The sequence below is a fragment of the Falco rusticolus genome, chromosome 11 (genome assembly GCF_015220075.1).
Source record: "Falco rusticolus isolate bFalRus1 chromosome 11, bFalRus1.pri, whole genome shotgun sequence".
NCBI classification, from domain to species: domain Eukaryota; kingdom Metazoa; phylum Chordata; class Aves; order Falconiformes; family Falconidae; genus Falco; species Falco rusticolus.
Window position 1 is genome coordinate 21185866 of NC_051197.1, and position 12156 is coordinate 21198021.

At 39.5% G+C, this 12156-nt stretch overlaps 1 protein-coding gene across 1 annotated transcript in view; it reads right to left on the minus strand.

The window, feature by feature from the left end:
• The window catches only part of PLPPR5 (phospholipid phosphatase related 5), a 191164-nt gene that overhangs the window by 58595 nt on the left and 120413 nt on the right, over positions 1-12156 (minus strand). The window contains exon 4 of the mRNA XM_037403636.1: positions 5051-5125. Coding sequence (XP_037259533.1) covers positions 5051-5125 — 75 coding nt within the window. The remainder of the gene's footprint in view (positions 1-5050; positions 5126-12156) is intronic.

A 12156-nucleotide genomic window follows, 5' to 3' on the forward strand; every position in this document is an offset into this window, starting at 1 on the left:
TACAGGTACTTATATTAATATATCTGCCCACTGCCAGAGTTAGGAATATTCTGGTTCCTGCATTCAAAAAGGGTAAGTTTAGTAATTCCTAAAAGTTAATACCAGGTGAAAGAATTATACCTTGTCTAGAAATTCCAGTGAGTATCTTTATATGAATGAGTGGGGAAAAAGAAAACCATAAAAGCCACATAAAATAGATTGTTTAAATAGTACCAATTAATGCTTTTAGTAGGAGAATGCCTAAGCATAACATTGCAAAAGTGTGCAAGATTAGAAAGTTTGCACCTGGTGATACTAAGTAGTTACAAGATTAGTACAGTTACATTTAGGGTAGTTAAGACTGAGTCCAGCCGGCATTTTTGATAGCTAACTGCCATGTCTAAAATATCTCCATTACAGAGCGATAGCTAAGGTTACCTCACAGCTGTTACTTGTAAGCATACATGCTAGAAAAAGATACTTCACTAAATGAGTGAAAATATCTCAGGGCTTGCAGAAATAACTCAGCTTTTGCATAAGAATGGACAAGGTAGAAAAAACTTAGGTCAAAGGAAAATTGAACAGTATTCTTGGACAATAATTGGCCTTTAGAATCTAAATTTATGGTCTGCTATGATAGCTGCATGAGTTGGTACTTCTGGAGAAACTAACTTCTGATATTGAATGGTTTTGAGAAGATTAATCTCAAAATCTGATGCTTACATTAACTTCTTTAATGGAAAACGTACTAGCAGGAAAACAATAAATAAACAAGTGCAGCAACATACTGTAAGAATTCAATGTCTGATATGGAAAATAAAGTATTTAAAAGACTGCATAAATGATGCCTTGAACCAGCAGAAGCTCTTGGCAGCAATAGCATATAACAAATGTTTGCATTGATCAGGTTCTGCCATGTAGATTCAGTTTTTGGGCTTTCAACCTCTTACAGAATTTGAATTTTTTCCTCTAGCTTAGGTAGTCAGATACAAACTCCTAGTTCCATCCACTCAGATCAACAGATAAAAAGAGATTAATCTTTTTGAATCAGACTAATGAAAGTATCTGGAACAGATGACAGAATATCCAGGTGCATCTTTTCTATCTGTGAATTGAAGAGAAGAGAGGTTTTTGGAAAGGTTAACAGTAGTATCTTACAAGCCTGCTCTGTAAAGAAAAGCTGACATTTTGAAAAGTATAGAGTTTATTATCACCAGAAGAATGAAGTCTACAGACACCCTGGTTTTCTTACCACTGAAAGTTTCTGTACATCTTATCTGTTTAGATAATTTCTCTCCCAAGGTTAGAAACAAGTTAGGAAACAAATTCCACTAAATATTGCTAGAAAGGCCAAGAGCACAGAAGCTGGATCTACTAAATAAATAAATAATCTCCTGATGTAACATCATTGCTTAGCAGAGTTGAGCCTATGCTTGGGAGCAAAAGAAGTGCAGAAAACCTTCTTCTGCCTTGTTGCAAGACAGAAACTAATCTTAGAATTTCCCTAATGTAAATCATTCTCATCTCCACCTTTTCTTTTGCTCCTAACCTGCAGGCTACTCATGAAAAAGTCATATTTTTCTAAAAAAAAGTTAAATAGAACCTAACACGTATGTAACTATTCCCTGCTGTAAGTTCCAGCAAGCACATTCACACCTGCCAGGGCTAAGGTATTTACTGACCTTCATGTGGCTTTAGCTGTGCTGCCCCACACTGTGCTGCCCCTGTTTACCTCCCAGCCAGGAGTGCTGGGCCAAGCCCTGGCTGAGAGCTAAGCCCCTGCTTCCCAGCTGCTGTAGAGCTCAGGAGAAAGTGCTGCCAGGAAATCAGTGCCATGGAGAGCAACGGCATCTCAGACACACCTCTCTGAGAAGCAAGCTAGGAGTTGTGTACAGTCCTGTGTCATACCCTGTATCCCACTTAAATCTTTTCAAAGTCCCTAATACGCAAGTCAATAAAGGCTGACAGATTCCCAGGAAAGCAGATTTTTTCTGTGTCCCATGCAAAAGAAACTCTTGAAATACAGGCTGGCAAAGCCACACACAGCCACTTACTACTGTGCCTCTGCAAATAAACAGTTTCTCTGACAGATAGCCCAGTCTTATAAACTTTGCAGACACATCAGGTCTCTACAGGCAATCACCACCAAATGGGAGTCACCACTACTGCCACTGGCATCTCATGGCTTCTATTCCCTTTTATCAGTATAGAGGGCTTGATTTTGTGGCTGTATGGCTGCAGATACTTGAACCCTTACCTGATACCTTCTTTTGCTCTCCAGCTGCAACTTAAGTGCACGTGCAATTGTTCCTTTATCACATCTTTTATGTATGTGAATGGACTAATTTCTTCTGCTAGAGAGCTGAGGAACATACAAGGAATTTTTTAAAGGAAAGCTAAGAAAGCTCACAGACCTTTTCATCACCCAAACACCTAAACCCAGGTGCTCAAATATTGCATACTTCTCTTACCCAGTTGCTTTAAAAAAAGAATTACAGCTGTTACAACGTTTGGATCACTTTTTGATCCTGGAGAACAATGATAAAAAACCAAATTATTTTAGAATACAGTACTGCTGCAACCTGTCTGTTGACTTCTATCTGTGTGTGTTATCAAATGTGGGTGTAGAATTGTTATTCAGATTTTACAAATAATGAGCCAGAAGTTGAATAAGGCTAAGCAATTCCCCCCAACATTTAGGAATAGAAATCATGTCTCCTGATCCCCATCTACAGCTCTAGCTGCTCTGTACCATCTCCCTAACGACTTCTATGACATAAACTTACATAACAGTATCATGAAATCATCAGTTTTGGATCCCCTAATGCCATTAGATTTGATGATACATCTTGATGCTGTCTCAGTATGACATAGCACAAGCAAGAAAAGCCAGTGGATCTGCAGTGATTTCTGTCACAGTGGATCACAAACATTACTTGCAAACAGTGAACATAAATTGCCAAGTTACAAAATGAGCTGAAATGATGTGACAGAAATAATGCCAGACAATGAAGCAATTTTCTATCCACATGGAAGCAAATTCCAAAATGCGCTGATAAAAAACCACTGTAATTTAAAACGCAAAGAAGAAAGACCTTATGGAGGATGAAAATTTCTTCAGGAAAGGTCACTTAAGTCATAATATTTACACCGTAAAAAACTTTTCTTTGGCATGTTGCTATATTGTCCCTCAATTTGTGACACTGCCCACTCTCTGTTTATCAGATGTCTCTAAATGTATCAGAAGGATCTAAGCATCCTATAGCAACCAGAACACCAGTTTCCCAGTATCAGTGTGAGGTAAGGAGGTGGATACCAAGACACAGAGTCTAGGAACTAGATCCACAGAGGGATCTTAATGGTCCTCAACTTTTACTTCTTTAGTCCAATGTTAAGCACCACTGAAACCCCTGGAACTGCTATCAAACAGGCTGAGTAAAATCCAGGTGTAACGATGCCCAATGCCTCGGACGTAAGGCCCAAGTGGTATTTTCAATATGGCACAGGAAGTCTGTGGTTGAACAGAAAATTGAATGCAAATGTCCTACTCTCCCTCAGCCTAAGCAATGTTTATCTGAAGATGTTCTACTTTGATCTGCAGTCCACAGAATCCAATGGTACCAGTGTGTATGAGTAAGTCAGGAAGTACTGTGCTCAAAATACAGTTTAATCATTTCCCTAAGGTTCCCTTATACCAAATCAGCTGGAAACCTTGCATGAACCATCAAGACTTTTCATTATAATTAGCATGCATTAAAAGAAAGGCAAAATGGTGCCTGAATTTTACACGTGATCCAAATGTTTTGGATGTAGAAATGCCTTAAGATAAATGGGAACAAAACCTCTGCCAATAGAAATGGGCACAACTACCCTAAACTGAGTTACCAATGTAAAACCTGCCATATGAAGAAGTTACTTTCTCCTTCACACCAATATTTTATTGGGTTCCACAAGATTATCATATATTTCTTACAGCATAGTTTTGTCCATTCTCTAGAAGCGAGTTTGCACCTAGCCAGAAATGGGACATTTCCACACCACAGGCCTTGCATGACTGCAACGTATTCATTTACACCTAAACGCTAGCACAAGATTTACTACAGGGATTAAGGGGCTGTACCTGCCAGCCTTACAAACTTGAATGCAATGAGCATGTCCCTCGCCACACATCCCGTTATGGTTGTGCAGCTTCTTTATCCATACCCCTCTGGATCTAACGCTGGCTAAGCTAGCTTTAGCATAATTAGGTTACTAGTGGGGATATAGCCAGAGCAGCCAGGCTCTCCAAAATCCCTGCAGCTGGCCAGTTTTGCTGAGTTCATGGTGGGGCTGAAGTAAGCCACCTTAAAGTCAGATCAAATAGAAACAAATAGATATATGCTGTGCTGCAGCTCCAACTCCACAGCAGGACAGACATAACTGGGGTAATTTCCACTATGAGCATTATCTACAAGCATCTGAATAAAGAAAAGGAATTGTTTATAGTGCCTTCAGTAAGAATAGTCTCAAAAATAAAAACAAAAGAAACACAAACTGGTATAGATGGTGCTTAAGTTACTCAATATGCATTATTCCACAATGTCTAGGTTCCTCAACAACCTTGAACAACTAAAGTAACTTTCTGTTCCACTGTTTCCTATCTTTAAAATGAAAATAATTATATTTACCCTCAAATGTAAGGTGGTTTAAGAGTGATAAACAAAAAGAATTCTAGACTGATGGAGTTTTACTATCAAGATTTAACTTCCAATATCTATATGGGTCCAGCTCAGAGGTACTTCACTCTCCTGGATTCTGGCACTTCGGAACATCACAGTCACTTAAAATGAAATTGCAGGCATAGGGATCCCCCTTCATTCCCTCTAATGAAAGAACTGGGGAAAAAGAACTGACAGCATGGGGGCAGAAATTTTTTATTCACAGCTGCCATAAGTGATTGCCAGCTAGCAGATAGCAGTCCATGCTGAGATAAACATAAATATGCTGGTAAAATATAAAACTGCTGCTGCTGCGAGCGTTTTCTTAAAAAACACACCCAAGAAAGTAGAAAGTATCTACAGTGTCTTCTTACCTCAACTAATTTGAAGCATGGCAACGTCATGTAGCTTCTCTGAGACTGACATCTGCTGTTTGAAATCATGTTCACCTGTGAAAGAAACAGAGTAGTGTGTCCATCTGTAAGAGGATAGCATTGTTTAGAATACTGTGCCCACAGCAAGCCGTGAAAGTCCTGCTTAAAACACAGGTTTGTACCAAAATAAGGAATGGTGAGAATTACAACAGGGAAGAGGACTGTTCATGTGTGCTCCTTTATTCCAGTATGAAAGAGCTTCAAGTTACTTTAGACTTCACTATTTTGTTAAATGGATTCCAGCCATTTTTGTTCCAACTAATGGTATCTATACGAAGACTTGTGTTAGGTTTTATTGCCTATTGTGTATAATTGTGTATATTGTGTATAATTGTTTTAATTATATCCCTGCATACTTCAACAAAACAAATCCTTTATCGCTTTTCAGCAGAGCTTTTCTAATTCTATGGACTTCAAATAAATTTTAGCATGTTCTTGGAGTTAATACTGGAAGGCTTTGCTGAAAGGGCATTAGTCAAAGGCTTAATAGTTTTCAAAACTAAAATTTTAATCTACCAGGCTTCTACAGAACAGAGGACTAGAAGGAACTACCAAGCTTGTTGTCTTGCAATCACAGTACAGTAGATTTCTGGTTCTGAAGGATCCACAGAATATTTATTCTCAACACCACAGCTACAAAAACTTTCCTAGTCCCTTACAACAGATCTGTTGTTACAAATAAAACAAATCAAAAAGCAATAACCACCTGGAAGACAAACCTACACTACTAATCCCTACCATAGCAAAAGAAGAGCAGAAACCAATGCGCTGGTGGAAGTGATGAGCCTAGGAATCAGCCCATGACTGGAACAGTGAATTGACGAAAGTCTCTAGAGGAGCTAGCATCTTCAAGAATCAGAAAATTCTAAATGCTGGGCAGGCCCTCTAGATTATTCTCTTCTTTCTTAAAACAAACAAACATCCACTAACCACTATTATGTTGATTATTTAAGATTTTAAACTCTAGTTTTAAAAGCTTCTCTCCTGTCTCTTCCTAAAATATACCGAAACAATTAATCCTTCAGCCCTTTTCTGTGTTTCTCAACTGTGCCCCTTACTGTTCTTCATTTCTGTCTCACCATTTACTCCTCTTTTTATTGTTCTTTCCTTCCAGTCTCCTTGTGTTCCCCCTCCAGCTTCTCTTTATCCTTTTCACATACTCCTTTTTCCTCATTCAGCTTTTCTCATGTAGCACATCTTCCAGTATCTTGCATCTCCTTTGCTCTCTTTCATGGCCTCCCAAACCCATCTTTGATTCCCTTTCTTCCTCTGATGATTTAGCAAGCTGTAGCTGACTCCTTCCCCCTGCCGTGCCCTGCCTGTGCCTGTACATGTTTCATACAGGGCTTGGGGCTGAACAGTCCAGGAAGCAGCACACTAAAGAGAAGAGAAAGCAGATGCTTCCAAGCAATATCGGAAAAACATATTATGCTATGTGTGCGTGCAGCCTGGCTCCCAGCAATGCACTGAGCATCTTTGATGCTCTCTTCCCCTCGTGGAGGTGGCTGAGGGAGTCTGACACTGTGCCTTCCTACCCTTCTGAGTCGGTTAGTAGAAATGTGGAAACAGAGCTGTTGCTCTGTTCAGTGAGACTTGTGCATGCACCAGCTGGGGTCTCCCTGGGAGCTATGAGCTTTTCAGCTGGCACCCTGTCCCTCTGGGCATTTTTAGCCCAGTCTTTGGTGCTATCAAACACAGCAGTGGTTATCTGCATTCAGCTTGCGTTTATCAGAAGCAACGAAAAAGAAAATGTTTCATAAGCAAGCAGTATGGCATATGTTCTTGAAATCTCTCTCAGATTGTTAAAGGCTGAACTTATTTACCAAGCAAATAGAAAATGGTGGCTCTGCTGTTGATCAGTTTACTTGTTTGCATCCGGGGCCAAACTCTGCTGTTCATACTCCATTCAAACCCTCACTCGGGCAAGAGTCCCAGAGACTTCTTTACGCTCTGTTATACAGTTACATAATATAACCATTAATATTGCATATGGAGATGTGCATGCACAGCTACTGCACATTGGGACTACAGGCTCAGCTCATCAAAGAGACACTAACATAGCAGTTATTTATTATTTATTGGCTGCTAACAGCACATTGAAGAAAAGAGAACAAGCTCTGCGCATTAAGGACCAATATGTGGCTGCTCTTCAGCTGTTACCTCATGAACAAAAAGGACCTAAGATTCATCTGCTTCATCATAGCATCAAAGGAGAGACATGTTCTTGTTAATGTCACACAAGTATTGCAGATGGGTGTCTGCCAGTGCCTAAGGCTCTCAGTGCACCAAAATGGGGATGAACTGTAGAGCCTGAGGTGTGTCCCAGAATTTTCTTTTCCCTAACATGGAGGTGGACACAGGTTGGAGCCTGGAACACCCTTTACACAGGGTAAAAATATACCATATGTGAAATTGCCTTTCCAGAGGTTGCTGCTATGAGTTTAGAGGAGGATCAGTCAGTCTGAGTGAGGCATCAAGAAGTCATCTGTGAGGGCATGGCTGAAATGCTACAAGCAATCCTATAAATAGCTCTTGGGAAAGAATTAGTTGTTTCAGTCATATGAAGTCTTTTTATGTAACTAGTTACTAGGCAGCCTATGAAACAGTTTCTCTGGCAGTAGCCCACTGTATGCATTAGGCAGCCTGCCTCCCTCCAGCTGCTGTTCTGGGGGTATGCCTAACAGCAGCCTACAGGATCACTTTCCAGACAAGCCTATCCCTGCCACTTGTCATCACCAATCCGCCTCACTGCTAGACTAGGGAGTTATGTTCACATCTGTGCTTTTGTTAGAAATACTGCAGGCACACACCTCCAGGAGGAGCTCTGGACAGCAGCGTTTGACTGAGCAGCAGGGGTCCACTGCAGCTCTGAATGACGGCCGGCTATGAGCCACAGGTGAATGTCACACTTGGCAGCCATAGGCTGAACATCCTCAACACACACAGTTGTTACACACATGCTCTCAGTGCTTCTGATCCCATTTGGATCAAAATTCATTCCATTTATAACAAGCCTCGGCACCTCTCCTCAATATGAAAGAATTGTATTCATGTTTCTAGGGTGATTTATTTTTTTTAACTTTTAACTACGAGACCATGGCCAAAACAGCAGAATGATTTTACAAAAAGCAGTCACTGCCCGGGATTTTGCCTGGAAATAAATTCTATATGTGATTTCTAGGCATGCCTACTGGCTCAGGTACTTCAGGTTCACAGGGAAACCACCTCTTTTGAATCTGACATGAGCAATGGGCTCTGGTAACTCTAAACGACTTTTAATGTAACTAAGATGCCTAGAGTTTAAGGACTTTCAACATTACTCAGAAATAGAAGAGGAAGCACTTGGGCTCACAGCTTGAATATGACCTTAAGTGTTTTATTTATACCACATTTCTGCCAGAGCCACAAAATGAACTTAAATGCCCTTAGTTCTGAAAGGGAGTCCCCTAATCTTCTCACTGTTTTACTACTTGTATTATCCATAGCTTCCATTTGTATGACTGTCTTCTGGCATGCCCCTTTTTTGGTGAAAGCCAGTGTGAAGGCAGTTTGAGAGCCTGGTGCTGCTCATCTTCCATAGCTTGTTATACAAGTGCCAAGCAGATCTAAGACACTACTGTATCATTACAAGATGTCTGTTCCATCACAGGTTTCCCTGTAACTTAGGATTCAGCTAGAAATACAAATGGCATATTCTATTTAATTTGTCTCTTTCCATTTATGGGTGAAGTTCACCTACACCAAGGAAAAAGTGCTTATCAATAATTCAGGAGGTGTAAAGATACACTCTGAACTAAAAAAAAAAAAAAATTACTAAAATGCAAATAAAGCTCACTAGAACTATCTGTAGCACTTATACTCCACAGCGTGGTAAAACTGTAGTGACTTGCCAGGAGGTAAACAGAGAATGTGTCTGGGGAATGTTGGATTTGTCAAGAAAACAGGAAAATAAGTTCACTGTGCTAAGAAGAAAGCAAATCTTCATGATAGGAAACCATTTTTATGTGCCAAATCTGTATAGTCTTCCTAAAGGTAATGGAAAATGGAGAAGATGATGACATTTTAATGAAGAAAAAGAGCAAGAAAACAATGAAGATACTTTCCTCTGAGATACTGACATTTATTTTTATCATTTGTATTATTTATATCTACCTACTTATCATCAGTGTCTACTTGTAAGGAGGGTGAGTATGCCTCATGAATGTAAAGCATGAGAACTTAGAGTTTGTGGGCTAAAGGATATTTATATACAGCTTGATCAATTTTGCAGGATGAACTGGCTGGGCGGTCTCTGGAAGGTTCAGATTCTCTGCCTAGGTTGATAATCAACATACCGAAACACACAAATTGGTTTGGGCATGGCTGCAGCTGCCTGGGGAAGCCTTCAAGACAGTTCAAAATTCCCACCTAGATAGTTCCTGTACCAACTAGTCACTTAGCTGTGAAGGTGGCTAAGAATTCAGTCAACCACTTTGTCTCAAGCTAGTCCATTGCTTCAAATTGTCTACTATTGTGTCTCTGCAGATGGCCAGGCTGAGAGTTCCTGCACCAGCCAGTGTATTTGCCTTGATGAGCACAAAGGCACAGTCCTGATATCCAGCTACACAAGAATTACAGTTACAGTGAAAACTTGAAGAGTTTCATACTTACGACATAACTCTTTCATATCTCATACCAAATTTCGTAACTCTTGTCACTGCTGAATTTAGTTGGAGTGAAAAAAACACTTTTTAAAGTTAATTTTTACAGTAGTCGATACTCTACTCATAGAAAATACAGTCGGTGAAGATCTCTCTTTTTATTTTTGCCTATGGTCCAGCTACCTCTCTGTTTCATGCATATGTACAGAGACATCTGCTTTTTCAAACTCTACTCAGGCTTTCACAGCTAATGAAGTCTCTGTTCTTATATCAGAAAGCATTCTTACATGATTAGCTTTAGCTGATAATTTAGCTTCTCTAAGGCTGAGGAAAATCATCAGAGAAAAATACTGTTGTAACCTGAACCATATTAATGGTGGAAAAACTGAAATGTATATCCAGAACAATCTTTAGAAGAACACAGTTCATTAAGTTTTCCAGAATTTCAATCTTCCTCCAAGAGGATTTCTCATACATTTTAGGGTTAGGTGCTGCAGTAATTAAAAGTTTTTTTTCCGTGATGCTGATGTTGGTGTTGATTTTGGGGTGTGAGGAGAGAGGAGAGACAAAGCAATGTGAAGCTAACCCTAACTCTACGAACAGCAAATGAGCTGTTGAATTTGAATAACTGACAGAATAAAGATAAGTCTAGTATCTGATGTAACCTGAATATCAAACCAACATACAGAATATCAAAGAACTCATCTTCAGATAGGAGTAATAAAACAGAGAATTTTGTACACTGATGTCTATACCTGTTTCAAGTAAAATGCTAGGGAGTGTGTTCTCAGCCAAATATGTGACATTTTTTCCAAATTGCTTTTCTCCTAGAAAAATGCTGTAAAATGAAAAAATAGGAATGATGATCCTTTCAGGCTCCAGATCTGCCAGAGTAAGAAAAGAAATACATGAGGAGCAGTTCTCCCCAATAGGAGAAAGAATATATATCTTATGTACATAACAGGAAAAAGAAACAGAAGTAACATAGCTCATACTGATGGTAAAGATGGGAGGGGGAGAAATTACTGTTTAAGTTAACCTGGACACAGATCATACAGATCAAAGTCAATATATTCATGTATATTCAAAAGCAAGGTGTGAAGCCAATGAAATCTAAACTGTGCAATAATAGTTTGTTATCACCTGAGAGACACATGAGAGAAGAACAATTGCATATCACCCTGATGAGAGCAGGAAAAGGCACTCTTGGCTGCTTTTGCTACGTGAAAATTCATGAGTGCCACTAACTGGTGAACCTTAGTAATGAACTCAGATGCTTTTTCCCCTCTGAAGCCCAGCACAGTTACTCGCTTTCCACTTCCTCCAAATAACCTTCCATCTCACAAGTGTATTAATCCACAGCCAACAAGGTCCCTGTAGCATCTGCCGGGCCATCAGTGATTGCCAACGGACAGCAACATCTATGTCAAAAGTAAATGAAATGTGGAGAGGAATGTCATCAGCAGATTGGAGGCAGTGCAACATACAGCAACACAATATTTTCCCCAGTGATTTCCACATATGTTGCACAAATGTCTCTTGTTTCTTCATTCTTTGCTGGCCTTCTGATGGGTGTACATTTGTGATGATATTGAGAACTAAATTGTGCTTTCCTGTCTTGAAATTAAATAAGATGATTTTTTTTAAATCTGGAAAGCAGTTGAAACAGTATTGAGATACAATCTTATTACCATGAAAGATGAAAGCTAGGAACTAGAGAAACTATACCCCTCTCTTCCTTAGATTACTCATTATCTGAAGATTAACACTAGGAGGACCTGGAAGCCTGTCAGACACCAAATCAAAAGCTTCCACTGGAGTTCAAATAGTAAAAAGTGTTATCAGCAAGAAGAGGATTCACTGGATTATGTTTGTAGCGACAGGATTAAGTTTTGCCCAACAAGCTGCATTATCAGAAATAACAAGGTCATTTTTACATTAAGAAGATGAGGGAAGAATGCACTTGTTTTGCAAGCAGACAAATTAATATGGGATTAACCAATAAAAGAATTTCATAAAATTACTTCATTTGTGAAGTCAAGGCAAATCTTAATCCTATAGCTTTGTACTTAAACAAAGATCCCACTGAAGTGAAGGAGCAAAATCCTGGTGCTGACACAAAATCCCATCCAACACATATGTGACAACAGTCCTCTACTGTAATAACACAAAACCCTTGCCACTCAGAAGGTACCTACAAAGACACCTTCCCACAGTCAGGCAGCCGGTTGTGGGAATCTCTGCAGAGAAAGAATAATTCCCCCTATAGATCTTGGGATAGCTCATTGTCTTCATTTTTATCTCTGTTTTAGAATCAAAATATTTAAATATGTGGAATGCTTTAAACAGCTAGTCTTAGTCGGCAGCTTGCTCTGCAGTCAGGAATGGATTTACAGGCAAGGCAAA